General features: G+C 39.2%; 6 protein-coding genes and 4 non-coding genes across 45 annotated transcripts in view; 7 read left to right on the top strand and 3 right to left on the bottom strand.

The window, feature by feature from the left end:
* Positions 1 to 22,435, top strand: part of mim (missing-in-metastasis) — a 47,737-nt gene that overhangs the window by 6,585 nt on the left and 18,717 nt on the right. For all 36 annotated transcript variants that reach the window (XM_065863845.2, XM_065863842.2, XM_065863841.2 and 33 more), the window contains exon 2: positions 4,304 to 4,551. In XM_065863845.2, the coding sequence (XP_065719917.2) occupies positions 4,480 to 4,551 (72 nt within the window). In that variant the 5' untranslated portion in view covers positions 4,304 to 4,479. The remainder of the gene's footprint in view (positions 1 to 4,303; positions 4,552 to 22,435) is intronic.
* LOC108017680 (uncharacterized) lies at positions 7,990 to 10,282 on the bottom strand. Its single transcript, XM_017084789.4, has 6 exons — positions 9,715 to 10,282; positions 9,103 to 9,384; positions 8,825 to 8,924; positions 8,573 to 8,764; positions 8,292 to 8,516; positions 7,990 to 8,228 (listed from the first exon to the last, which is right to left on the bottom strand). The coding sequence occupies exons 1-6, from the start codon at positions 10,065 to 10,067 to the stop codon at positions 7,995 to 7,997; spliced, it is 1,386 nt and encodes a 461-aa protein (XP_016940278.3). The 5' UTR covers positions 10,068 to 10,282; the 3' UTR covers positions 7,990 to 7,994.
* On the bottom strand, positions 10,579 to 14,390 carry LOC108017679 (amiloride-sensitive sodium channel subunit gamma-like). Its single transcript, XM_017084788.4, has 6 exons — positions 13,967 to 14,390; positions 13,034 to 13,315; positions 11,704 to 11,803; positions 11,453 to 11,644; positions 11,172 to 11,396; positions 10,579 to 11,112 (listed from the first exon to the last, which is right to left on the bottom strand). The coding sequence occupies exons 1-6, from the start codon at positions 14,290 to 14,292 to the stop codon at positions 10,876 to 10,878; spliced, it is 1,362 nt and encodes a 453-aa protein (XP_016940277.3). The 5' UTR covers positions 14,293 to 14,390; the 3' UTR covers positions 10,579 to 10,875.
* On the bottom strand, positions 14,371 to 15,205 carry CheB42a (Chemosensory protein B 42a). The gene is made up of 3 exons (XM_017085267.4): positions 14,906 to 15,205; positions 14,679 to 14,855; positions 14,371 to 14,621 (listed from the first exon to the last, which is right to left on the bottom strand). The coding sequence occupies exons 1-3, from the start codon at positions 15,197 to 15,199 to the stop codon at positions 14,451 to 14,453; spliced, it is 642 nt and encodes a 213-aa protein (XP_016940756.4). The 5' UTR covers positions 15,200 to 15,205; the 3' UTR covers positions 14,371 to 14,450.
* Positions 15,552 to 15,624, top strand: TRNAK-CUU (transfer RNA lysine (anticodon CUU)). The gene has a single exon. It is a non-coding gene; the product is annotated as a tRNA-Lys (tRNA).
* Positions 16,681 to 16,753, top strand: TRNAK-CUU (transfer RNA lysine (anticodon CUU)). The gene has a single exon. It is a non-coding gene; the product is annotated as a tRNA-Lys (tRNA).
* TRNAK-CUU (transfer RNA lysine (anticodon CUU)) lies at positions 17,195 to 17,267 on the top strand. Its single transcript has one exon. It is a non-coding gene; the product is annotated as a tRNA-Lys (tRNA).
* TRNAK-CUU (transfer RNA lysine (anticodon CUU)) lies at positions 18,081 to 18,153 on the top strand. The gene has a single exon. It is a non-coding gene; the product is annotated as a tRNA-Lys (tRNA).
* Positions 19,684 to 20,519, top strand: CheB42c (Chemosensory protein B 42c). Its single transcript, XM_017084787.4, has 3 exons — positions 19,684 to 19,938; positions 19,996 to 20,172; positions 20,234 to 20,519. Exons 1-3 carry the CDS (start codon positions 19,699 to 19,701, stop codon positions 20,408 to 20,410), a joined length of 594 nt encoding a protein of 197 aa, XP_016940276.3. The 5' UTR covers positions 19,684 to 19,698; the 3' UTR covers positions 20,411 to 20,519.
* On the top strand, positions 21,132 to 21,908 carry CheB42b (Chemosensory protein B 42b). The gene is made up of 3 exons (XM_017085268.4): positions 21,132 to 21,393; positions 21,455 to 21,631; positions 21,727 to 21,908. The coding sequence occupies exons 1-3, from the start codon at positions 21,157 to 21,159 to the stop codon at positions 21,901 to 21,903; spliced, it is 591 nt and encodes a 196-aa protein (XP_016940757.3). The 5' UTR covers positions 21,132 to 21,156; the 3' UTR covers positions 21,904 to 21,908.

The following is a 22,435-nucleotide window of genomic DNA, read 5'->3' as shown; positions in this document are numbered from 1 at the left end:
GAACTTATGGAACAAAACAGAACCGAAGAAAAACAGAACATTATAGGCGGCGGAGTGGATTTGAAAGTCTCCAGCAGTGCATTACAGTGTTAGGTTGGAAATTAGAACTTTCCGATCTATTTTCAGTTTGCTGACGCTTTCACTGAATTGCAACAATACTACGAAAGTTTTGTTCAAATAAAGAGAACGAAAGTAGTTAATAATCATCTTAAAATTACAAAATACAACCAGATTTTTGTTTTTTTGTCGTCATACTCTTTAAAAAATATTTATCATAGAAAACAGGAAACAAGCAGATTGAAGGCACGCTGAAAAACTGGGTTCTTCAAAAGTTTAGTATCGTATGTTGCAATATTTGCCAGAAAATGGTTGTATTTCATGATAAAGATTAGGAATAATCGCCGGTTTTTTAACCAAGAATGCATTGCCCTTTAGAGACTCATATAACATTTTATCACAACTTGGGAATCCCGAAATGTTGTTCAATATTAATTGTATTATATATTTCATAAAGTTTTCTTTGTACTTTACTTATCTGTAAGTGTTTTTAGACGAAGTGAGGGAATTGTGGCAAAAAAAAGTACCCAACTGTTGCAGTTCGTCATTATGCGCTGGGGTCGCTCATAAAACTCATAAGTACACCCAAGCTCGGCCTTAGTCCCCAGAGTTATTGCTGCGACACGTTGTTGGTCCACCCTAGCGTCGTTCATCTGCATTTACGCATAACATCGCCCTGAACAAAGGGGCAGGCAAATGGGACAGATATGGCGGTGCGTGTGTTCACATCTTTTGGTAAGCAATTAACGGCAGCAACTCTGTCTGTCTGCCGCCCTTGACGAAAGTGTCTGCCACACGGGCCCCTCCCCCTCGTGCTCTCCTGCTTTCCGCCAGTCAAGTCACTTCCTGTAATAGAAACACAGGCAACATGCAACACAGCATGAAAGATGTACAAGCAGACACAGATGCGGTCAAGGCAATAGAATAGGACATTAGCTTTTAGGTTAACTAAATAATGCTTTAATGTACCGGATATTTATGCTTTTGTTAATGGGCCTTTAAAACCAAATAAAATATTATAGACAAGAATAGAATAAAATAGCATAATAACCTTATTATAGATAAGGTGCTATTTAAAATATGGATCTTAAAGAGATATATTTTACTTAAGGCTATGTTCCAAAACCTTAAAGTTATATAAATGTTCTTCCATAAGAAAGAGTATGTTAGAAACTTCTTAAAAGCCTAATCTTAAAGTTTGTAATATAAATTAAACTTACAAAACATGTATAATAAGGTGTTAGTCAGAAATCAGATGTTTTTCAAGAGTTGAAAAAGTTTAGGGGCTATTTTAAGCTTAACTTGAAAAGAATTAAAGCAGGTATCGGAATCTTCACAAGAATTTTTTATCCAAATTTATCCTATTAATTTTTTGACCTATTATTCCGAACCCTTCTGTGCATTTCGGATTCCCTTTGTGTGTGCCCTGCAATTTCCTACCCATGCCACACCACCCGGCTTCCGTTTGTTTCAACAGAAATCCGAGAGTAACCGCAGATATAGAGCCGCAAACAGAGCGGCAGTAAATAGGGCGGAAAATTATGCGTAGTTGAAATTAAAACGTATCCAGCACAATCATCAGACCCATCACAGCATCATCATCATCGCCAACTTGACCTTTAAGCGAGTTCTGATGCGGGTTGACTTCGAACTTAGGATCCCCTAGTTCCCACTAGCCAGTTCACTACATTGTAAATACATGTATATACATTTTGTGGCCGGGAAAAAGGTTTTTGCTCTTCTTCTGGGGCTACTTTGCGAAATTGTTGTTTTCCTGCTTTGGTTTTTATGGCACGATTTGGTAATTTGGACTTTGGCTACTGCCGAAATACATAGTTCCCCCGATCGCATCACGATCTGCATCCCTCCTGACCTCTCCATGCTCCCTAAACGAATTTCCCAAGCCAGCTATCGCCAGTTCATCTTTATGTTGGGAAAAACTCCTATTTCCGCTGTAGAAGTAATGTGGGTAAGGCTCATAGTTATAATATAAGCATATATACTACTTGCTCAACCAGTTTGAGGCTTATGATTTAAATGCAGCCAGTTAACTGGGTCAATGTTTCGTGTATATGCCCGACTATATATGCCTCTTAAACCAGATTTAACGCAGTCAATTGCCAAAAACAACAACAACTTATTTCCGCACTGCAAAGGAAATTGCAACTCTGCGGCAACTCCACCAACAACAACGACAACGACAACAAAGCGGGCCTGTCATCGTTTGCTTTGTGGCCACAATTTTATCTCGAGAGGTCATTTACACTATTCAGCTAAAAAGAAGAGAGCGAACAAAAAGCGAGAAGGCATCAAGTCTACTTGTACTTCCATGCTGTGTGTGTGTGATGTGCCCGTCCTGGTACCCTGTACTTATAGGGAGTGTCAGCATCTATCTGTATCCCAAAAATGGACCTCATCTGGTGATTTTTAGAGAAGTTATGACTTGTGTATGGATGGTATTTTGAAGTGGGTTTTTAGTATTTTTTAGAATTATTTGTTGATATAAGCATATTAAAAATTAAAATGGTTTGTAAAAAAATTTTTTTTTTAAAGAAATATTAATTTTTAGGTTAGAGTTCAACTCGGACTTTTTCTTAAAAAGATCATATTTGAATAAGTGCTAGAGTTGTAACATTATTTGTTAATAATAAGCATATAAAAAATGGAAATGGTTTTTTTTAAACAATTTTTTTTATCAGAAATGTTTATTTGTAGGTTAGAGTTCAACTGGGACTTTTTTTTTAGAAATCTCATATTTTGAATCAGTGCTCCAATTCTAACATTATTTGTTAGTAATAAGCATATAAAAAATGGAAATGGTTTTTTTATACAACTTTTTTTTAATAAGAAATGATATGTTGCTGGGTAAAGTTGAATTGGGACTTTTTTAGAAAGCTTATTTTCTGAATCAGTGCTCCAGTTGTAAAATTATTTGGTAAAAAAAGGCATATTAAAAATGGAAATTGTTTTCTTAACACATTTTTTTTTTTAGGAAATGATATGTTGCTTAATAGAGTTGAACTGGTATATTTTCTTAGAAAGCTTATACTCTAAATCAGTGTTCCAGTTGTCACACTTAAAGAAGATTTCCAATAGATTGAGTAAGAAAAGTTTTGCAAAGATAATAAATTACAAAAAATAATCTCAGATTTTTGTTTTTAGGGTGTACCAGTACTGGAAATCTTATAGTCGGAAAAGCCGACTTGGCTTTTCTTCTCCTTCCCCAACTTGTTCTTTGATGCTTTCTTCTGCGTCTTCACGCAGACATAGACGAAGATACGCAGTCTAGGCAATCAGCTCTCGTTGTCGAGGCTGTTTATCACTTGTGGGCTTTTGCTTCCTCCACGCTTGAGTGTCTATTGTGAACGCTTTCTGAATGCAGCGGAGCTTCAGAGACGTGAAAACGAACACTTGTGTATACATTTGTACCCAAGAACTTCACTCGGAGTTGCCGTCAATGTCATAATCAGCCCGAAAAAGCATGGAAGTGAAGAGATACGGCCTCAAGTGCAGTCTCGAGATCCGAGTCGAGCTTAGGCCAGTTCCTCCTGGTCGAAGGTTATAAGTCTAGAGTGTACCTGTAAATTTGACGCCTCTCTAATTGCTGCCAAGGCTTGTTGGCGACCGGAGTCGCGTTTATGATTTTCTCGGCTTATCTGCACTTTCGAAAGCCACGGAAACCGGCACAGAATTAGTCACGTATGGCGAACCCACAAATGGGTCAAAACTATTGCACTTCCCCGACATTTTGTCGTCGTTTGCATGGGCCTCAGGTCCGGAGTTTCGATTGCAAGGCCCGTAAATTGTGTATGCAACTTCCTGTACGTCGCTGCAAGACATATCAATTCAATTATCAATTAATAATTAACAATTAGCCCCACTACATGGCCAATAAATCAAAAGACTCTCATATCAGCTGGAGCCCCCCACACACTCACGCACTTAAAACACTCTCAATTTGGGTCAACGATCCCCAAATAAAGTTTTACATTGCGCCTACGCCATCAGGGAACTCCCCCACACTCTCCATCGCTATGTCGTATTTTAATAAGCCTAATTAAGCATAATTTCTTGTTTGGGAAGACGCAGCTTTACAATTCTGATTATTTACGAGAAGTCATCTGGTTTAGCCCCATCAGCAAAGAATTTTAAAGATTTATGTCGGATGAGGCGAAGATTTCGATCGGAAGTGTTTGTGGAGCATGGTTATTTATAAATTATTGTAATATTTCTTTCCTCTTTCCAGATCATCTCCACATTCAACGCAAGGAAATACCGGATTTGCTTGTCTTTTCCACTCAAAATGGAACAAAATAAATAATCCAAAACAAAAATCATCCAAATAAACTGAAACCGAATAGTTGAACGACGAACGAAAAGCAATCGATATCGATATATAAGCCAGCTAAATACTAAGAAATCATGGATCTAAGTCTGGAACGCGATAGCTCCGCGCTGGGTAGTCTCTTCCAGCAGATCATCAATGACATGAAGGTGAGTTTCCCACTTGTTGGTCTATACATTCTGAGGAAATTCAATGTAACTTTGAACACGTTCCGTTTTGGGATTCTTGGAACTATGAAACATTTTGGGGAAATGTAAACGTAAAAGCTCATATAACAGAAAATCAAGAAAATGAAATCGTTTTTTTGCTGAAACGGTTCCGACTATATAAACCCACTCGCGGTGTCTCAATTGTTTGTTAGTGTGTCAAGAACCCCCCAGAATTGGTCTGAAATTCTCTTGTGTGTAAACAAAAGCCCCCAGCAAATAATGGTATACAAATATCATCAGCCAAGGTCAGAGCAGACATACAAAAGCCCAGGCGTAGCAATTAAGTTTTGATACAAAGCGATAAATTAATGGAAAAGAAATGTTTTCTGTACAATAATAACAGAAATATCAAAATGGTTTTTGTTTCTCTAAGTTAAAGCTGAAAGAGTTTTATTTTTAATTATCTTCTAATTGATTTAATGGCAAGAAACAAAATTGCCAAATCGCATCAAACAAAGTCGCACAAAAAAATTCTCCACATTTTTCGCATTTATCTAAAGCTCGTGGCGAAACACAAAACTTTACTTCGCGAACTTTTTGTTGATTTTCGTTATCTTTAATTGATTTCATTGCTATCTGTGTCCAATGTGTGCTATCAATAATTTATGGCACTCATGACGCCATTTGTGGCAACTAACTTTCATACGAAAATGTTTATTGGGCTTATATAACGTCCAGCCAGGCAATTTCATTTAACAAGCGTAAATTAACGCCGGGTGCTACGGTTTCTGGGAGTGGGGGAAATCTTTATCGCCGGCTAAGCCTCTTGGGAGGAGGGAATCGATGGGAATGGATGGGCTCCCGGGATACGATATGATGGCATGGGATGATATACTTCTATATATGCCAACGGAGGGACTACTGACAGCTGTCCATGATTAGTGACTTAATGGCACGAATTTTAAGCAGGTAATACATTAACTTCCCTCTTAGATCCAATCCACTTCACTTTGCTTTGCTTCTAGCTCTCCACTCACTATTTTCCGCTTTATGTCTTACGTTCTATTTTTAATACCCGCAGAAGCATATGAACTTTAACATTTGCTATTCCTTTATGGAGGGCATATTGGCTTAGGGAAGGCAAAAACCTTTAATTTTTATTATTTCAGACTTGAAAGTAATATTCATTTTAACTAAATCTTAAAATGACTACCATGCTGGCCTTAAAAACTATAGAATATTAAACCATCATTGGAAAAGTTTCAATTTATGGAGGGCGTTTTGGTTTAGGGAACCAGTAAACCCCTTTATTTATTATAGACTTGTAAAGTAGTATTCCTTTCAAGTAAATCTTATAATGATAACCATACTGTTCCTAAAAACTCTATGGAATATTAAGTCATCATTGGAAAAGTTGTAATATATTCGTGTCAAGAACTATTTTTTCTTCTCGTTGATTGCCAGCGTATTTGCATTTGGGATCTCCAGATCTCCCGTCGGTTTTGCTTCATTTGCTATGCTGAGGAAAATTACATTTTCAGCACATTGTGATTGTGTATTTCCCCTGCCAGCTGCTCACCGTCGCCTCATGGACAGGTGTTGGAATCTGCTGTGTCTTGGGTCTGTCGGCGGGCATAAAACCGAAATAAACTAACGACGGGGAGGTTGAGATGGATGAATCGGGCCGCCGACCCGCCCGCAGCACACTATTAATAGGAAAATGCACGGCGAACTCCCTTCGGGGAGTGTGAACCTAACTTTGGAGGCAGAAGACTGCTGTCAGATGCGGGCGAGTGCATTTTGTATTTATGAAATTTGGAAATTGTTCGGCACGCAATTGTGCAGAAGTTGCTGCTCTTTTTTGTGTTTTTTTTTTATCTTTCTGTTTTCCAACCTGAGTGTGAACTAGAGCAGAAACACATACTTGTACTGGCAGAGCATGTGCAATATGAATGCCTACATACGAGTACGTCTGTGTTTGGATCACCTTACCAGGTAGTTCTTGCTGCCTTGCTTCGCTCTGATTTTGGCCTGATTCATGGCAAAAGATTGTCGGCGTTGCTGTTTTTTTGTGGGCAGATCTGCTGGCCAACTTTTACAAAGCCGGCAAATGCCATTGCAAATGTCACAAAGTTGCAAAAGATGCAAATTAGCCGCAGGAAAGAGTGCGGGAGCAGTTTTCCCTCGGTGTTTAGTGAAAGGTTAAGCCAAAAGGCAGAAGGCTGTGCCTGTGCTGTGTGTTTAGTGTAGCCCAGGCACTAAAATTAGTTTCATTTTAATTGCTTGGCTGCCTCTCCGTCTGACTTTGGTTTTTTCTGTTCTTTTTTTTCTACCATTTTTATTTTTTGGCAACAGACCAGAACAAATTTATGCCCATCCCGAGGCAGAAACAGAAACTTCTTAAAGACGGCCGCGACTTCAATAAGCGTAAAGTCGAAGTAGAAAAGAGCCTTACATTATTTGTTAATTTCATTTCTGAAATAGTTTTTCCTAACGGGATCTTCTAGCTAGCAATTAAATGCGGCTAATTCTTGATTGGTTTGGACCGGTCCAAAGTTTATCCACGCAAGTCAGGCACAGGCGAATCGAAAAATACAAAAATTAAGCAAACTCAAAGGTTGTTAACTTTACCCAACCGCTTTGCTCCGTTGACTACACTTTGGGCCAAGTGTGGCAAGTGTGCGAGATGAAGATACGAAAAAAGCAAACCACCCCAGCGTACGACGAGCAATCGCCGGATAAGCCGACAAATTGTCACATTTGACAATAGGAAATGTGTATGATGGTAACAGAAAACGGCTGGAAAACGCACTGCAGATGGTTATGAGTTAGTTTTCCGCAAAAGTGAAATTTTTCTGCTCTCTGAACCCAGCTGAACCGAACGTGTCGCTTTCTTCACTGCCAAGCTGCCACTTTTGTGGCTTCCACGTTGTGGCCCTGCAACAATTGCCGCCGCTTTAATTTGCTTACGATGCTCGGCCAGGCCATCAAACCACTTTGATGTCGTTAAGTTTAAAACAATTTCATTAGCTTTATGTTTATTTTGCAAGTTAATGTGCGTACACTAAAGAAACTTGTGATACTTGATGTTCTAGCATTTTATCTTTAATAGTATGTAAGCGTGTGTAGCCAAAGCAGTGTTTTTATATATTTAAGATCGTTAAAAATGTTAAAGGAAATATAAAAACTTTGCTAACGGATGTATAAAAAGATTTTAAATCTTTAAAATAAACGTTGGATGAAGAAAAAACTTAAACTATATAAAAAAGTTATGTGCTCCTCTTAACAACATTTTAGATTTATAGGTAATCTAATAAAAGACATTATGCTCAAAAAGATTTGGACATCCTTATTTTAAGTTATGAGAATTTATAGAAACATATAAAATAAAAAATTTGACTTTATTTTTTGTTAGAAGAAGTTAGTTCAGATTATTAAATTCATTAAATATCATATAAGCGGTGTTTGCATTTATAAGCCACAAAAGTTAGGAATAGATAGACCAGACCGTATATGGTCATGAAGCTGGCACCGAGAAAGAGGCCGATGGCTCCGCCAAAAGACATTATCAACTGATCCGTGCTGAAAACAACCCGCCGTTTCATGCCCATCTTGGGGAGCTTCATGTTGATGATCAACGTCCGCTCGAATTGCTCGCCCGCGTAGCTCTCATCGCCCTTATAGAATATATTAATTGGGATCATAAAGGACGCACGGATCTCACACCCATCTACACTCACCCCACTCTGCTCCTCCTCTTGGAAAATGTTAAAGGTGTTCTCCCGGCACAGTGGAAAGCAATCGCAAGGTTTTTCCAGCCACTTAGAGCGGGCCAGGCATAACATTCCGGTTATGTTGCAAACCGGAGCTTCTGGAGCTGCCACATAGAAATAGGGCTTGCAGTTGCACAGGCTCAGTGCGTGTTTAATTCGGCACTCCAGTCGACACAGGCTCGGATGATACGGCTATGGGAGAATCGACTTTTTAGACTTGCCACATTTGTCAAACACGTTAAACTCACACTATAGTACTCAAGATCATTTTCGTCTTCGTAGCGACACTTGCGATATGCCACCGGTAAGTTTCGCACTTCTCTATCCGCCGATATCGAGTGAAGCATCAGCCCGATAACATAGGAGCTTAGGACCTTGGCATCGAAAGTGATTGTGCGTGTGTCGTCGGGTAGCATAAGTTCGTTGACATCGTGCAGGTACTATAAGGTCGCTTAGGGTAATATGAATGTATGATTTAAAGGATATTATAAACTGCTCACCAGAAACAAGTGGGTTTTAACGCTATTGAATGGCTTGTGCATCAAGTGGCAGTCGCTGAAAAAGCCGCATTCTTGCACTTCCGCAACTTCCATGTTTTCTCTAGGAGATAAATGGTCTCAAAATATATTATTTTAATATTATTTATACTTATATATTATATATTAATTTATTTTATTTTGATATTTTTGACACATTAAATAAGAATCATGTTTTTAACAGAGAAGACTTATTTAATCAAAGATGTTTTTATGTATTGTATGTATAGACGTAAACTTACATTTTGCCGTAGGGATTGCCGTACCGATTTAGCTGGCTGGTGGTTTGGCATAAACCCACCTCCGTTATGATCGGCGCCATGAGAATAGGGATTTCAGTCGGAAGAATCTTCTCCTGAAGTTTGAGCAGCATGCTCACGTAGTTCAAGTTGTCCAGACTTGTATCGTTCTCGAATGGCCTTAAGTTTTCCAGTGTCTTGTATTGTAGGTGGTTAAGGACGCGCAGAAACTCCTTGTAGTACTTTGCCTTTTTTGGGTCTTGCCTAGAGTCCACTCCCCAAGTTCTCGATTAAAAATATTAGAAAGTTATGTAATTAATTCTGTACTAATCATCATTGTATGGTATTGTTTTGTAAATTAGTCTCCATTAAGAGGCTTAACAAGTTTGGTTCCTATTGCATGTATTGTTAGAAAAACTTGAAGGCGACCGTTTCAATGTATAACTTCAATATTTCCAATATTCCCTTTCAAAATTTCAATAAGCATATGTTGCAATAATACTAAATTTTCTATTCCATTTAAGAAACACTCTAAACTCGGCATTCTAATTGTGTTGTCCTTCCTTGTTCTATTTTCTATTCTCTGTGTCTTGAATAAACTAAGCCACAACTCACTGGTTTATGACCTGCTCCATCGACTTCTCATCCGAAAAGCTGGTGCACAATGTGAGCCCTAAGAAGGTAAAGTTGCGCAGCGCAAAGAGATATTCATACTCGTAGACAATGGGATTTTCCCGGAACCGATCCCACTGGGCCAGGCAGCTGTTAATGGCGTAGTAGGCCGAGGCCAGGACTATGGCCATCCAGAAGAGACGCTCGGTCCAGTGGAGATCCCTGCGGGCCATGTAGGGTACGCCGTGGATGGAGGACTCCTGGCCCAGCTCGGCGGTCCAGTCGTGAAAGTTTTCCGCTTGCTTCGGCTGGCTGTTCTGGGACTTCATGATGAACTGAATGGTAGTTCTTCGCATTCCTGTAATCCCCCAATGCTCATGACTTGGTTGCGTTGTGATGTGCTCGATTATAAACTTTAATGGTGTTTCGTTGTATGTTTAGCATGCATATATAATTGTCACAATTAGACCTTCTAAGCGGTGCCGCGGAGTTCCGTGCAAATGAACATTGCGCTTATCGAATGCCTTGATCTGCGATACCAACTTGTAGCGCCCCTCCAGATATGGAACATTCATATTGCCCTTGAAATCCAGTTCATATTTTATGACGGCCTAAGAACGGAGGATTGCCTGCGATTAAATGGCATATACATTCACTTACGCCCGGAGGGCTTATGAACTTGTTCCTGATCTCATCGGAATTCCTTATATAATGAGTCCAGAACATATGCCAATATTGATTTTCTTTAATCATGGTATGCCAAAAGCCAGGTTCCCTTTTTTCCTGCCGATAGACTTGACCAGAAAGCTAAGGAATATTGAAATAGTGAGTAGAAAATATTTCCAGGACATCTTTTCAGACGACAGCGTGTTTGCCCTCTTTCTCAAATTTATTTCCTGCAATAGTTATCTTAACAGTGGACGTGCGCAAGATGCCATCAATATTACGTGCTCCTATTAACAATAACATTTTAGGTATTGATGGAATCTTATAAAAGCATTACCTTTCTTACTATGCATAAAAAGAATTTGACGTTCTAATTTTAAATTATGAAAATGTAATTTAAGATAAATATTTAAGTTAAAAAGTAATTTAAGCTTATTTTTTGTTAGTAATTAAAGAAATTTGTACGGATTAGGTGAAATTTCCTAACGTTTATAAAGTTCATTGTTTTTTAAATAAGCTGTGTTTGCATTTATAAGCTATAAAAGTGAGAAATAGATAGATCAGGCCGTAGATGGTCATGAAGCTGGCACCGAGAAAGAGGCCGATGGCTCCGCCGAAAGACATTATCAATTGATCCGTGCTGAAAACAACCCGCCGCTTCATGCCCATCTTCGGGAGCTTCATGTTGATGATCAACGTCCGCTCGAACTCCTGGCCCGAGTACTTGTCATCGCCCTTATGAAAGTATAGTATAGAGGTTATACTCGTAAAGGACGCATGTTTCCCACACCCACCCCATTCTGTTCCTCCACTTGGACAATGTTGAAGGTATTCTCCCGGCACAATGGAAAGCAATCGCAAGGTTTTTCCAGCCACTTCGAGCGAGCCAGGCATAGCATTCCGGTTATGTTGCAAACCGGAGCCTCTGGAGCTGCCACATAGAAATAGGGCTTGCAGTTGCACAGGCTCAGTGCGTGTTTAATTCGGCACTCCAGTCGACACAGGCTCGGATGATACGGCTATGGGAGAATTGATTTTTCATACTTGCCACATTTGTCAAACACGTTAAACTCACATTATAGTACTCAAGATCATTTTCGTCTTCGTAGCGACACTTGCGATATGCCACCGGTAAGTTTCGCACTTCTCTATCCGCCGATATCGAGTGTAGCATCACCCCGATAATATAGGAGCTTAGGACTTTGGCATCAAAAAAGATGGTGCGCAGATCGTTGGGTAGCATAAGTTCGTTGACATCGTGCAGGTACTAAAAAGTGGCTTAGGGTTATATTAATGTATTTCTAAAATATATTATTCACTGCTCACCAAATACATGTGGGTCTTAATGGTATTGAATGGCTTGTGCATCAATTGGCAGTCGCTGAAGAAGCCGCAGGTTTTCACTTCCGAAACTTTCATGTTTTCTCTAAGAGATATATGCTCTCAAAATAAACTCTGGACTAGACTGATTACACATTACGACAAAAAAAGCTTAGGATTTTACCTGAAGGTTATGACCACAAACTTTGAAACTTCTCATTACTTAACAGTTTTTAGAAAATCGTGTCAAAGAACCAATTTTTATATTTTTAAGAACTACAGGTCCCACAAAACGGGAGTTGTTCATTGCTGAAGTTTATGGTTCAGAGTAGAGTTTCGGCTACAGTCTGGTTCTAAGCTACGAATTCCGTTAAAAGTGCGTAAAAGTCAAACATTTGGTACTTTGATCACTATTTCTTAAAACTAAAAAAATAAAGGAAAAGTTTCCAAGTTTTGGGTAGGAATCTATAGGTAAAATTCATTTTGATTTATTTTAGCGTTTGGCCTTGGGCCAAGAAAAAGGATTTTGAAGACCTGTGTAATAACTAACATAAAAACAATTAAAACTTTAATATAACAGACGTAGGAAGTAAGCAAAATGCACTTGAAAGTTCAATATCTATTTTATATTAAACATGAAAGAACGCTATTGTCGATGGCCTCAACTTTCAAGTACTGGTTATTCAGCTAAAGGGAGTGGGTAAAAGTCAAGAACAATAAATCTCTTAAAAATGACCCTTGTTGGACCGCGATTTCTTAAGAGTCTAGGTTAAAATGTTTTTCGCGGAAATGCGCGGTTCACATGTAATTGAATTTCTAAGTTGCGGGTTTTGCCAAAACACTCCTGACACGAACTTGCATTTCTAACGAGCACCTAGAATCTGTATACTTAATCCCAACATTCTAGCTTTTATAATTTTTGAGATCTCAGCGTTCATACGGACAGACAGGCAAATTGGAATTCGACATGCAGATTCTAGAGCTTCTTGCGCAGCGAAAGCTTATTTCAGCAGGGTCCCACGCCCACTCAAACGCCCATAACGCTATACCTTGTTTAACGCCCACATTTTGTAAAAGTGTAAATGCAATGTTGTTCTGATTAGCAATATCTATCTTCATACCAAAAATTGTTTAAATCAGACCATCTGTCAAAAAGTTATAATCAAATAAAGGAATCGATGGCAATATTGGAATCCTTCGCTTGGCTCCTTGCATATCTCCATCTCCCTCACACTCCCCTTAGATGAGTAGCGGGTATCTGATAGTCGAGGCCGTCGACTATAGCGTTCTCTCATGTTTATATATATATTTATTGGATATATAGACGAAAACTTACATTTTGCCATAGGGATTGCCGTACCGGTTTAGCTGGCTGGTGGTTTGGCATAAACCCGCCTCCGTTATGATCGGCGCCATGACAACAGGGATTTCGCTCGGAAGAATCCTTTCCTGAAGTTTGAGAAGTATACTCACGTAATTTAAGTTGTCCAGACTCGTATCATTCTCGAAAGGCCTTAAGGTCTCAAATGTCTTGTACTGAAGGTGGTTGAGCACGCGCAAAAACTCCTTGTAATAATTTGCTTTTTCTGGGTCCTGCCTGGGGTTCACTCCCCAAGTTCTCGAATAAAAATATTAGAAATTTAGGTAATTAATAAAACCCATTACTCGTAGCGTAAAAGGGGTATGCTAGATTCGTCGGAAAGTACGTAACAGGTGGAAGGAAAAGCTTCCGAGTATGTATATATATATTTCTTATCTTTATATGAGTCGATCTACCCATGTCCGACTGTCCGTATAAACGCTAAGATCTCGGAAACTATAAAAGCCACACAGGATAAGGCTTGCGGATTCTAGAGATTCTTGCGCAGTGAAAGTTTCTTTCAGCCCACAAACAGACGAAAACTGCGGCGTTCAGAAAATCATAACAGATATGTGCTAATTTCGTCAGTACCTATCGATTGACCTAAAAAAAAGATTGACACCCCCACAAAAGCCCATAATGGTAATAAGTATCCATTGGACGGTCAGATGTGTTGTTCCTATTGCATGAATTGTTGGAACTACTATCGAGGAATGTGGCTAGACGACCGTCAAATGTTTAATGTACAAGTCCCAATATTTCCGGCGATAATGAATGTCACTTTAAAAATGTAAACAAGCACCAGCACTCGAAACTCGTCCACCTAAGTTTGTTGTCCCTCCTTCATTTGAATGCCCACTTGTTCTTTATTTATTTTCTCTCTTGGATATTTACCAAGCCACAACTTACTGGTTTATGACCTGCTCCATCGACTTCTCATCCGCAAAGCTGGTGCAAAGTGTGACCCCGAGGAAGGTGAAGTTCCGCAGCGCAAAGAGATATTCATACTCGTAGACAATGGGATTTTCTCGGAACCGATCCCACTGGGCCAGGCAGCTGTTGATGGCGTAGTAGGCCGAGGCCAGGACTATGGCCATCCAGAAGAGACGCTCGGTCCAGTGGAGATCCCTGCGGGCCATGTAGGGTACGCCGTGGATGGAGGACTCCTGGGCCAGCTCGGCTGTCCAGTTGTGAAAGTTGTCCGCTTGCTTCGTTTCGATGTTCTTGGACTTCATGATGAACTGAACGGTAGTTCTTCGCTTACAACCCCAACGATCCCTTTAATTCCCTCCAATGTTCATGACTTGGTGAATTGAATTGCTTGTGAATTGCTCAATTATAAACTTTAATGGTGTTTCGCTGTATATTCAGCATGCATATATAATTGTCGCGATTAGACTTTTGAAGCGGTGCCGCGGAGTTCCGTGCAAATGGACACTGGACGCTTCACATTGCGCTTATCGAAAGCCTCAATCTGCACTACCAACTTGTAGCGCCCCTCTAGATTCGGAGCATTCAGATTGCCCTTTAAGTCCAGTTCGAATTGCTCATATCTTAAGACGGCCTAAGAATGGAGGAATTTACGACTGCCGTAGATTAAATGACATATACATTCACTTACGCCCAGAGTGTTTAAACACTTGTTCTTGATCTCATCGGAATTCTTTATATACTGAGTCCAGAACTTAAACCAATATTGATTATTTTCAAACATGTTATGGCAAAAGTTATTGCTGCTGCCGGAGAACATTGTTTTCTGCCAGGTGCCCTTTTCCTGGCGATAGACTTGCCCAAAAAGCTAAGGAATATTTAATTAAGTAATGGGCAGTTCAGTTAAAAACGACTTACTTTTATTGTGTCCTCAGGCTGGACATCTTTCCAGACGACAGCGTGTTCGCCCTCTATCGAAATTTTGTTTCCTGCATTGGTTACTTTAACGGTAGACATATCCAACAGGCCATCGATATTGGAAGGATTTCCATGTTGATCTTCACATGGAGCAAAAATTCCGTCTTCGTCCACTACAAACTGGTATTCAATAGCTTCAGCCCAACAGATGAACACTTGGAGCACTAGAATCCTTAACGTAGCCCTCATTTTAACAAGGTTTTCGGTATGAGGCTGCAGTGTCGTATGCCCCATATATACAGCTCTGTGTCGCATGCCAATGATTCTAGTTGCTCACACGATCAAATTCGATAGTATCTTTGCCTTAAAAAATCACAAATGGGCGTATGAATATGTTGGTCATATATTTATTATTGATCTGATTTTGATAGAGGTCATTACGTCCATCTGACCTTCGATCGGTAGAGCACGATAACCAAAATTGTAATCGATAACTAAATATTATTAATAAATTATTACAAAAATTATTTTATGGATCTGTCTTGAGGACCTCTGTATCTAGGAATCCACCTAGGTATTTATAGATAACACTCAATGAATTTTTTCATGTTCCGCGAATTTTGACAGCCAGTGATGACGTCCAACTGCCCGGCTAGCTCAGTCGGTAGAGCATGAGACTCTTAATCTCAGGGTCGTGGGTTCGAGCCCCACGTTGGGCGATTTATTTTTTTTAATTTCCAATTGAATACAAAATCAATACAAATATTTTCGGACTAATTTGCCCAAAATGAGGCTAACACCTAATTTATTTGGAAGCATAAACCAGTTTTTCTATAGATTGTTCAAATGCATTAAAAGCAGGTTTAAACAAGGAAGAACGCTATAGTCGAGTACCTCGACTATCACATACCCGTTACTCAAAGGGAAATGGAGATATGCAAGCAGCAAAGCGAAATTAAAATGCGCCACCTATCGGCGGTAGACAGATTTAAGCGTTATGGGCGTTAGAGTGGGCGTGGCAAATTTATTTTTGGTTCAATCGATAGGTATTGACGACACCAATACATTTCAGTTAAAATTTTTATCTAGCATCCAAATTGTGGGCGTCACAGGTTTTCGCGGTTTGTGGGCGTTTAAGTGGGCGTGGCAAACTTTTTTTTAGGTCAATCGATAGGTATTGATGAGAACAATACATTTCAGTTAAAATTTTCTATCTAGCATCAAAACTGTAGGAGTTACAGTTTTGGGCGGTTTGTGGGCGTTAGAGTGGGCGTGGCAGTCTACTGAAACAAACTTGCGCTGCGTAAGAAGCTCAGGAATCTGTACGCCAAATCTCAATAGCCTAGCTCTCATAGTTTCCGAGATCTCAGCGTTCATCCGGACGGACAGACAGACGGACAGACGGACAGACGGACAGACGGTCAGACGGACAGACGGACAGACGGACAGACGGACAGACGGACATGGCTAGATCGACCCGGCTAGTGATCCTGATCAAGAATATATATACTTTATGGGGTCGGAAACGGAAAATGGGTATATTTTGTAATTTTCAAAAGATAAGATAACAAGAAAGTGTTCCTACGTGGAATTAAAAACCCTTTGTCTTTACTTGTTATATGACATGCCTTAAAAAGTAAAGTTTTTCATTGTGTTCGTTATATGTTTTTATCCAGCTGGCATATAATTATTTTGTTTCCGATTATGTGTTATTTCTAGTTGTGACTCTTAGTCTGAAAATCTAAATGGAATTTTTTTTGGTTGCTGTCACAACTGCCCGGCTAGCTCAGTCGGTAGAGCATGAGACTCTTAATCTCAGGGTCGTGGGTTCGAGCCCCACGTTGGGCGAAATAATTTTTTATACCCGTACCTCTTAATGAAAAGGATATATTGTCACTCTATCGTCTATAAATCTTAATAGTCTGCGTCACATTCACAAGAGAAACCATCTAAAGGCATATTTACTTGTAAAGTGGTTAACAAAGTAACGGGTATCTGATAGTCGAGGCAGTCAGTCGACTAAATCGATCCTTGTTTTATTTTGCAAATTAAAAGAAAATTACAAAAAAGGATTTATTTTTCCAAAATAAGACTAACACTTCTTTGTTTAAATTCATCAATAGCGGGTTTTTATATTATTCATTTGCATAGAAGTTGAATATATATAATATATAATTTTGTGCATAAGGATAATGAAAGTCTTATTTCTGTCTGGATCAGTTTGGCATATTGTGTTTTTAGACTAAAGCACCAAAACGTTCGTATTTTTTTTTTATCGCCATCATAAGTGCCCGGCTAGCTCAGTCGGTAGAGCATGAGACTCTTAATCTCAGGGTCGTGGGTTCGAGCCCCACGTTGGGCGAAATCATTTTTTATACTTTGACCCCTTTTAAAGGATGTATTCTATTTGTATGTAATTGGTAGACAGAATTGTTTGCGTCCCTATAAAGTATATCAGTGTTCATCAGGATCACTAAGTAGACGAGTTGATTTATCCTTGTCCGACTGTTTATCAGTCCGAGATATGATCACTCTGAGATCTTGGCAACTGTTAGAGTAAGTTAGTTGAGATTTCAAATATAGATTCGCATAGGCAGCACAAGTTTATTTCAACCTAGTACCACGCCTTTCCTTATGTGCTCAAATTGCAAAATTCAGACAGATACTCTACTTTCAGATGTAACGTTATCTGCCTTTTGAGTTTTTTCTGGTTTTTATTTCAGATGAAAACAAATTGATTAAAATGTTTCACCTAATTAATTGTGAACCAGAAAACCAGCTTTTCTATTGATTGTACAAAAGTATTAAGTGGTATTAATTGGCATGTTTTAACTATGCTTTTTAATTGAGCTCCCTTCAATTAAAATGCTCACGAAATAAAAGTCTTTATACAACATTTTGTTTTTACAATTTTTGCTTGTATTTTTTGTTATTTTTTGTAGTTTGATCGAGACTTAAGACTGAATAATAACAACCAAACTTCCCTACAAATTATAACTCCCTTTAAATATACTTATTGCTTCTATATTTGCCTAGAAAAGTTCAAGATTTATATAATTTTAAATAACAGGTATTTGATTATTTCTGGCTTGCTTAGATAATATCGTTTTTTACGTTTGTGTTCTTAGCCTGAAGCACCAAATGGGGATTCTTTTTGACGGCTGTCGTCACAAGTGCCCGGCTAGCTCAGTCGGTAGAGCATGAGACTCTTAATCTCAGGGTCGTGGGTTCGAGCCCCACGTTGGGCGAAATTATTATTTTTTACTTATTTTTCTTTTTTATATTCTTTAATTGTTTTCTTTTTTTTGATTTTAAACACAGCTGCTTAGCGTTTATATTGTCCTTGTGTGGGACTTCAGACGAAAATCAAATATTATGTTTTCGTGTATCTATAGACGACTCACTATATGGCCGAATACCATCGACAAGACCAAATGAGTTTTTATTTATGGCAGCATTCACAGCTGTTTCCATTTCTATGACAATGTATCGCGGGTTTTCTCTATCTCCCCCTCGTCTGTATTGTTTGCTCATATAAAAAGTCTGAAAGCCATATTCAAGGCTGAATCTCAACTGGAAATGGTAATTCACTGAGCATTCTAGCTGTATGTAGTTGAGAGTTTATTCCGAACAGGATGCGAGCATGGTGCCATCAGGCATTTTATATCTGGTGCAAGGTCCTTTCGCTTTGCGAACTATTGTATTTATTTATCATGATATGATATTATGATATATTTATTTATCACACTGAACTCTTAACGTTGTTTTAAAAATGCTAAGAGTATAAAAAGTATGATATGGGCATGAAAAGTTAAACGCTAAAAATGAATTCGACATATGAAAGACATATTTTTCCAACATCTTGATGCAGGTTTATTTACAAATGCTTAGAGGCAGAATGACGCAGGTCCCTATTGCAATTCGATCCATTCGTCAGCCTCCTCCCACACGCAGACAATAAAATCTGAGATGGGACAAGAATGCGAAATGCATTCCCCTTCAAGCTCCACAAACAATTGGAGAGCATGAGAATTGTCGTCTTAGTAGTATTAATTACTTTGCATTATTCCGTAAATAACTTTGCGGGAACAATTCTTGATGCTGTTCCCTCTGTTGCTGTGGATTGACTGCTGTGGCAAGCTGACTTCGTAGTAGTTGACACGTGGAGGTTCAAACTGTGCCGAGTGCCCTGCATGTTTAATTTGAGCGACTACAGCAATCAAAGGGCAATTAATTTTAATGAATTTGAAACTGCATTTGTGATTCACAAGTTATGATATAATTGAGGCATGTATAACCATTTATCTTGTTATTATTCGTCGTGGGTGTGTCGCTGTCTCGCCCAGTAATGCAAAGTAGTTATGGAACATAACATATATGACTGAGATTTGAGTTTTTGATGTTTTCTTATTACTGATCAAGAAATTTAAACGGATTTTAAGGTCTCAAGAAAGATATGCATGTATAACATATGAATATTTATTTATTTTATTTATTTATATGAATATATGCATATTCGGAATACCCAATTGTAGTATTTTTCAATTATATGTTATCATCTATATATTTTCTGCAATATACCGAAACTTTGTGTATTTATCGCAAATTAGATCAGTACACTGCCAATCAAAAGCTCGTGACGTTTTGTGATATGTATTACAGATCGGCTTTAATTGGTTACACTTTAATTTGTTACAAGCTAAGCTGTGTTAATCCGTAATTGAATTACATTTTTAAAATTGTGACGGTACTGGCTATATAAAACCCAAAATCGCAACAGTTTGTGTATCATCATGTTGAGAACTCTACTGCTGCTCATCGTAATCGTGGCCAGTTCCCGGGGCGCGGACTACGAACTGTTGCTCGAGGATCCAGATATCTTCGCTCCATGCACAGAAGGACCGCCCGGATCCATTGGATTCAGAGAAGCATTCAACCTGGATAACTTGGAAATCAATCAGGACGCCGATATTATTCATCTATCAGAGGATATTACCGCCAACTGGGACGTGGAGTCCAACGATCGTATTTCCGTAAATTCAGTCTTTCTGAAAACGAGATTCACTGAAGAATAAGCAGTTCCATTTTAGGCCAGGTTTACGGTGATGCACTACAACCGCGGCAGCTGGGAACCGACCCTATTTAGCTTGGCCACGCCGGACTTTTGTGCCGCGATGTTCGACGAGAATCAGTCATGGTTCAAATACTGGACCAAATACATTTCGAACCGCGAGGAGGTCCAGGAGAAGTGCTTCAAGACACGTGGAGTGAGCTAGCCCCCAAATTGACCTCGTTTAACTATCCTTTTAACATGGCTCCCCATTTTAGACCGTGCTGATGCACAAACCATTTGATTTGCAGCTGCGTCTAACGGACATTCGAGGCGCCACTTTCCAGGGTCGTTACAAGATCGTGTCCACCTTTGAAGCTTTCGATGAGAAGGACGTTCCGAGACGGACTTCCATATGCTTCGAAATCAGAGGAGAGGTCGAGAAGATAAAGTAATACGATGCGATACGATACGATAACACGATGCTGGAGGTCTGCTTATGTTTAAAGATAATTTTATTATTCATAGTTTACTTAACTTGAATAAACAGATAATTATTCCTTATTGAGACTGCCTGCTAATAACAATTATATTAAGAAATGATTCGAAATTCGCAATATGAAATATGAAATTCGTTTATGATTTTCAGGGCCTGATTCTTGAGTCCCTGGCATAGCCTCTAATAACTGATAGCCTGTCCGAGTTAAATGAAAAGATCATATAAAGTTCTCCCTTTTAGGTGTTTAGCGAAAACAGAGGGATTGCTTTGATAATTGCTTTAGGTTTTGTTTATGTTTGGAAGCATCAGAAAAGAATCCGAGTTAGCTCTCACATTGACGTACAATAGAAATCAATTTTCTTAGCAGGGGCTTTATCTGTCCGATAAATGTTAGCCGGCACTCAAGAAATCAGCCCGGTGATGGGTACACTTAAATTTCCATTGGGCCCTTGGAAGTGTTTTTTGAAGCTACTAATTGATTTGACATTGTTTTCTCAATTTCAATGTCAATGCTTAGCAATTTGTGACAAACATGGTACATGTTAATATGTTGCATGTCGCGTGGATGTACGATCTTTATGATAGGAGAAGAAAAACACGTTATATAAGTGTTATGGATTAAAAAAAAATTCTCAATCGGCTGTAGCTATAAAGTACGTGCTTACGTACGTCTGAAAGTACATTGTTGGTGCTGTAATCATCATGAGAACTCTGATGCTGCTCTTTTTTGGGGTGACCAGTTCCTGGGCCGTGGACTACGAACTGATGCTCGAGGATCCGGACATTTTTGCGCCTTGTACCGATGGTCCACCCGGGTCTATCAACGCCCGTCAGGCAGTAAACTTGGACGATTTTGTGATCGAACATGAATCTGATATACTCCACCTCTCCGGCAATGCTACCCTTATCTGGGATGTGCGGCCCACCGATCGGATTGCAGTAAAGTCACCCCCATTTGAATAATCTTTAAAAGTAGCCCCAAAGTTCCGCATCTTTGCAGGCTAGAGTTGATTTGTTGCACTTCAACCGCGGCACCTGGGAGCCCACTATCTTCAGCATATCCAACCAGGACTTTTGCCCCATCATGTACGACAAGAATCAATACTGGTACAAGTACTGGACACAATACGTATCCAATCAGCACGAAGTGGCAAAGAAGTGCCTCAGAGAGCCAGGTGTAAGTGCAATTAGAATGGAAATTATAAAGTTTTCTCCGAGCACAGTGAAAAGGAATCAGGCTGTTTATAATCTCCTGGCTTATCTTTTTTCCAGACCGTTTTGGAACACGAGCCCTTCGATTTAAGGCTTAAAATTGAAAATGTTCATGGCCCTACTCTTCGAGGACGTCATAAGATGGTCATAAAGCTACACGCATTCGATGAGAAGAACATTCCACGTCCAAATTCTATTTGCGTAGAGATCAGAGGAGAACTTTTAAAGTTAAAATAGTAAATGTAATTGAAGGACGTTTATGACAATGGATTATTTACAATAATTAATCCACTGATTACGTCGAGAACATAAATTGTTAAAAAGATTTTTTTAAGGAAGTCCAGAAAGCCAATCTACGAAATGTTCCTTTCATTTATATTAATTTTGAGAAAAGTTCTAGTATTAGATGAGTACTAATAAACTACGATTTTCTTTCCAAATCGATCCAACTATGTTGGGCCTCACGTCATTGGAACTCTTTGCTATATCTATATTCTGCGTACATATTTTTTATTTCTCCGTTTTGTTTTGTGGTTGGTGGCACGCGTTGATGGCAACTGGAGTTTACGTTGCGGTTTCCATATCGGATGGCAGCGTGTTGCAAGAAACTTCTTGGGTAACGACGAATAGAATAATGAGAATTGGTATACTACTTACATATACACTCGTCTACCGCCCAGTCAGGGAGTCGGATGGATTTTCTTTTGGGGTCACGACTTGCATTGTTAGGTGGGGAATATGCAAATCAATGCGCAACTGCCGGTTATTG

The sequence above is a fragment of the Drosophila suzukii genome, chromosome 2R (genome assembly GCF_043229965.1).
Source record: "Drosophila suzukii chromosome 2R, CBGP_Dsuzu_IsoJpt1.0, whole genome shotgun sequence".
Lineage (NCBI taxonomy): Eukaryota > Metazoa > Arthropoda > Insecta > Diptera > Drosophilidae > Drosophila > Drosophila suzukii.
This window is presented reverse-complemented; position numbering and strand designations above follow the sequence as displayed.

What these genes read in the sequence shown, in the direction of transcription:
- LOC108017680 (XM_017084789.4), bottom strand. Translation starts at nt 10,067, where the DNA reads ATGCGAAGAACTACCATTCAGTTCATCATGAAGTCCCAGAACAGCCAG. An exon ending in ATGGAGCAGGTCATAAACCA is followed by an intron (nt 9,385 to 9,714) that starts GTGAGTTGTGGC and finishes TTTTTAATCGAG; the next exon opens with AACTTGGGGAGTGGACTCTA. An exon ending in GGCAATCCCTACGGCAAAAT is followed by an intron (nt 8,925 to 9,102) that starts GTAAGTTTACGT and finishes TTTATCTCCTAG; the next exon opens with AGAAAACATGGAAGTTGCGG.
- LOC108017679 (XM_017084788.4), bottom strand. Translation starts at nt 14,292, where the DNA reads ATGAAGTCCAAGAACATCGAAACGAAGCAAGCGGACAACTTTCACAAC. An exon ending in ATGATCTTGAGTACTATAAT is followed by an intron (nt 11,397 to 11,452) that starts GTGAGTTTAACG and finishes ATTCTCCCATAG; the next exon opens with CCGTATCATCCGAGCCTGTG. An exon ending in AAGTGGAGGAACAGAATGGG is followed by an intron (nt 11,113 to 11,171) that starts GTGGGTGTGGGA and finishes TACTTTCATAAG; the next exon opens with GGCGATGACAAGTACTCGGG.
- CheB42a (XM_017085267.4), bottom strand. Translation starts at nt 15,199, where the DNA reads ATGGGGCATACGACACTGCAGCCTCATACCGAAAACCTTGTTAAAATG. An exon ending in AGCCTGAGGACACAATAAAA is followed by an intron (nt 14,856 to 14,905) that starts GTAAGTCGTTTT and finishes AATATTCCTTAG; the next exon opens with CTTTTTGGGCAAGTCTATCG. An exon ending in AGTGTTTAAACACTCTGGGC is followed by an intron (nt 14,622 to 14,678) that starts GTAAGTGAATGT and finishes CTCCATTCTTAG; the next exon opens with GCCGTCTTAAGATATGAGCA.
- CheB42c (XM_017084787.4), top strand. Translation starts at nt 19,699, where the DNA reads ATGTTGAGAACTCTACTGCTGCTCATCGTAATCGTGGCCAGTTCCCGG. An exon ending in AGTCCAACGATCGTATTTCC is followed by an intron (nt 19,939 to 19,995) that starts GTAAATTCAGTC and finishes GTTCCATTTTAG; the next exon opens with GCCAGGTTTACGGTGATGCA. An exon ending in AGTGCTTCAAGACACGTGGA is followed by an intron (nt 20,173 to 20,233) that starts GTGAGCTAGCCC and finishes TCCCCATTTTAG; the next exon opens with ACCGTGCTGATGCACAAACC.
- CheB42b (XM_017085268.4), top strand. Translation starts at nt 21,157, where the DNA reads ATGAGAACTCTGATGCTGCTCTTTTTTGGGGTGACCAGTTCCTGGGCC. An exon ending in GGCCCACCGATCGGATTGCA is followed by an intron (nt 21,394 to 21,454) that starts GTAAAGTCACCC and finishes GCATCTTTGCAG; the next exon opens with GCTAGAGTTGATTTGTTGCA. An exon ending in AGTGCCTCAGAGAGCCAGGT is followed by an intron (nt 21,632 to 21,726) that starts GTAAGTGCAATT and finishes TCTTTTTTCCAG; the next exon opens with ACCGTTTTGGAACACGAGCC.